General features: G+C 41.5%; 1 protein-coding gene across 1 annotated transcript in view; it reads left to right on the top strand.

Annotated features, from left to right (window-relative positions):
- The window catches only part of tbc1d30 (TBC1 domain family, member 30), a 19,039-nt gene extending 16,487 nt beyond the window's left edge, over positions 1–2,552 (top strand). Inside the window, exon 14 of the mRNA XM_016535326.1 lies at positions 827–2,552. Within this exon, the coding sequence (XP_016390812.1) occupies positions 827–1,797 (971 nt within the window). The 3' untranslated portion in view covers positions 1,798–2,552. The remainder of the gene's footprint in view (positions 1–826) is intronic.
- The last annotated feature ends 1,021 nt before the right edge of the window (positions 2,553–3,573 follow it).

Below are 3,573 nucleotides of genomic sequence, written 5' to 3'. Positions count from 1 at the left end.
TAAATAGAACGAGGCATCAGTTTACTGCATCCAGTGTAGACAACATCACTGATTATAATGGGTTCTATTCTACACTGGACACAAGCGGCGCGACAAAATACAATAGAATTTTATTGTATTTTGTCGTGCCGCGCGATGTGATGTGACCGATGTGATGAGCATGAGTTCTGGGCCACGGCGTGGCCGGTATAAACACCGGCATTGACTGAGTGGCCGCGATCAGCTCCGGTGGCCGTAACACAGGCTTTAATGCGCCGCAGACGCGTGCCGTGATGCGCAGATCAGCTCTAGTCTCTAACGTCACTGAATCTGCTGTTAAAAACGAGCCATCCATTCATCATATCATCATGCAAAACTAAGAATTAGAATCATTGTAATGTGACGATCAAATATAGGTGCGGGTGGGTGGCAGGCGGATCATTTATTTGAAGCAGCGGACTCCGGTGAAGTTTGAGCTCATCCGCGCATCTCTACACTGACCTGGGTCGCCAGTAGCAAACAATGGAGCGCGCTCTGCTGGACAAACTAAGTAATTACACCATTACAGCATTTAATCTGCGTTATATGTTCTGTAAAAAAAAATTTTCATATCGGCGGCATATTCGACGATACCAATATATCGCGACAGGCTCATATCGGCCGATAATATCGGCTAAACGATATATCGGTCAGGCTCTAATTTATATAATATCTCTATGTAAGAATAATATTATAATTTCTGTAACTTCTATATGTCTTTTAACAAACTGTCAGCCTTTGAAACCACTTTGACAGTCTGTTTACAATTACTAGTGTTTTCTTACTCATTGATATTGATTCTTCACAGATAAGTGTCCAGCCACCAGTATCCTTCCCTCCCAAATCAGTTCCTCCCCTGTGGTCAACCATCTTCTCCTGGGCAGGAGGCCCAGACCCGGTCAGCAGTCCTCAAAGAACGGGATCGTCCATAACGGTGAAGGTCCTCAAGCCCACTCCACACCCAGCCAGGATCAGATGATTCGGGCCAGACATCACTCGCCCTGGCGCACACATGTGCGAGCGCACCGGAGGAACATCGCCAGGGCACGGGCGCAACTCGGGTTTGATGATTCTCTGGAGATAGAAGACGAACAAATGAGCAAAACAGAAGAAGCATCTGAAGAGGGAAGACGTGAGGATGAAGAGCAAGAGAAGGTGGAGACTGTAAGCCCAGATGTCTCTCAGCAAGACCACAGCTCTGGAGAAGAAAATCTCCAGGAGATCAACAAGCAGTTGTCTTCTTTGGAACTGGAACCAGAACTTTCATCAGAAGCAGCTTCTGATCCAACTCCACAATCAGATGCCGATTCTGATGCACCTACGTCATCTCCAGAACCAGCTTCTGATGCACCTACATCATCTCCAGAACCAGCTTCTGATGCACCTACATCATCTCCAGAACCAGCTTCTGATGTACCTACACCAACTCCACCACCAGAATCGGCTTCAAATCCAAATACACCAACTCCACCACCAGAATCACAGCCAGAGCCCAAATCCACGGCCTCAGCTCCGTTCCCATCCACCCACCGTCCAGGTTCAGACTCATTCAGCTCAGAAAGCAGAGGCTCACTCAAAAGTAGCCCTTCAACGTCAGCAGGAGAACCTCCGAAACCACAGCAGATCTTCTCCCCGTTCCCTTGCATCAAAACCCCTCGCAAGTCCATCACTGCCAGAAACTTGGGCCTCTACGGTCCAAACGCCAGGACTCCAAATGTGCACTTTCCCCAGATGAGCAGAAGCATGAACCATGTTGGAAACACCACAAGGCGGCGATGATGAATAGTCGACTACAGGCGAGCACTTATTTGATTCTTCATATCGATACGTTTGGGTTCAAAACTCCAACCACGAAAGCACATCTCTAGTATGCTTCCAGATACTCCAAAACATCAACATTTAGGAACAATATTTGATAATTTAATGCTTCCATGAAGTTTATAACATGAATTTATGAAGGCTGTTTCTTGTTTATTTTCTTTTTTTTAGTGAAACCCTACCTAAACATTTGGGAATTATACCCGACACTGAAAGTGTCTCTTGTTGCATGTTCAGGTCAGCAGTATTCGCTACAATGCACTGTGTATGTTTACTTACATGCTTCAAAGCTCAGAAAATCACTTGTATGTAAAATACTCATGCTAAATGACTGGGAAATGCTGCAGTTCTGCATTGCACAGTCCAAAAGGATTTTTTAGCAACCATTTACACTATTTAATCATATAAAGTCAACAAATTTTCCATGTTCGCTTGTTTCTGTTGTTTTTGACAACACTGGTGTTCATTTTCCAGTCATGTCAAGCCATTCATGTTTCTTTTATTTTGATCTTTCCTTAGTAAATTATTCATTTGCCATCTGAATGACACAAGTTGTTGTCATTAAGTTCTCTTTTCTGATGCTCTGGTCAAATCTCGCCGCAATTTAACGTCCCTTTGAATGTTTCTCTTCTCTCTATTAATCTTTGGGGCATATGAGTAGTGGAGGATCACAAATGCCCCACAGAGATTAAAAGACGTGCAAGTATGGAAAAAAACCCTCTTCAGTTTCTACTTATTTCTGTTGTTTCCAATCCAATAAGTCATTTGTGTTTGCTTTTGAATTAAAACCACAATATTAGTTTTTCAGGCATAAAATGACACCTACTTTATCAAAACATGTAATCCAACTACATGGATGAACTGAATGGAAATGTGTGCATGTTATATGAAAGTGGCATATTCTGTTGTTTTGAACCAAAATAACCACCAGTATCTCACACTGGCATGATTATATGAGTGTCTTCTGGGCCTAATAGAGATTGTGCTCTGGTTAAATTATGACGTAATATCAACAGTCATTTAATCTGCCATCTTTACAAGGGCTTCATGAATAATTGAAATGTAAAATGCATTCAGCCTGAAGAGGTTTTATATTTAGCTCTTTAAAAGCCTTCCGGAAACGACACCAACACTAGATGGTTAAGAGCTTATTATCTGTTTAAAGTCCTGTTTTTCCACTCACATCCACCATGTAACAGCATGTTATTTAGATTTTGAGGGTATAATAGGCATAATTTTCGCTTTGTATGTAATGTCTTTTGGACACGTATTTAGTTCCTTCCATACTTCTTACATACAGTAAAGAATTGTTACCATCATATGATGTGTAAAATGACAAATCAAGGCCTGTGCTTGCTTAAGTCATCCTGAAACTCACTGAGATTGCAATATAACTGGTTTAACTGCAATATAATTGTTTGTCTGTGGTGTTGCATCAGATTTCAGAATGTACAGCAAGTTCCTTTCATGCATGGAGTTGCAAATGAGCACTTTGTTCATAGAAACTGTTACATGTTTACTTTATTACTTCAGGTGTCTTAAGCATCAAAAGGTTGGTTGAAGCCACCATTTTGTGAGAACTTTGCACCATTTTTAAATAGTCTAAAAGCATGTAACAAATTCATCCTTTCCTGAATTTTTTGTTTGATTTTCTTTTAATCAGCTGGTATTTGGTTGATTTTGATTGAACTCATGAAGTAAGTTCACCACAAGTTCACAGGTGTAGTAGTAGAATCA

The sequence above is a fragment of the Sinocyclocheilus rhinocerous genome, unplaced genomic scaffold (genome assembly GCF_001515625.1).
Source record: "Sinocyclocheilus rhinocerous isolate Xijiao unplaced genomic scaffold, SAMN03320098_v1.1 scaffold395, whole genome shotgun sequence".
Lineage (NCBI taxonomy): Eukaryota > Metazoa > Chordata > Actinopteri > Cypriniformes > Cyprinidae > Sinocyclocheilus > Sinocyclocheilus rhinocerous.
This window is presented reverse-complemented; position numbering and strand designations above follow the sequence as displayed.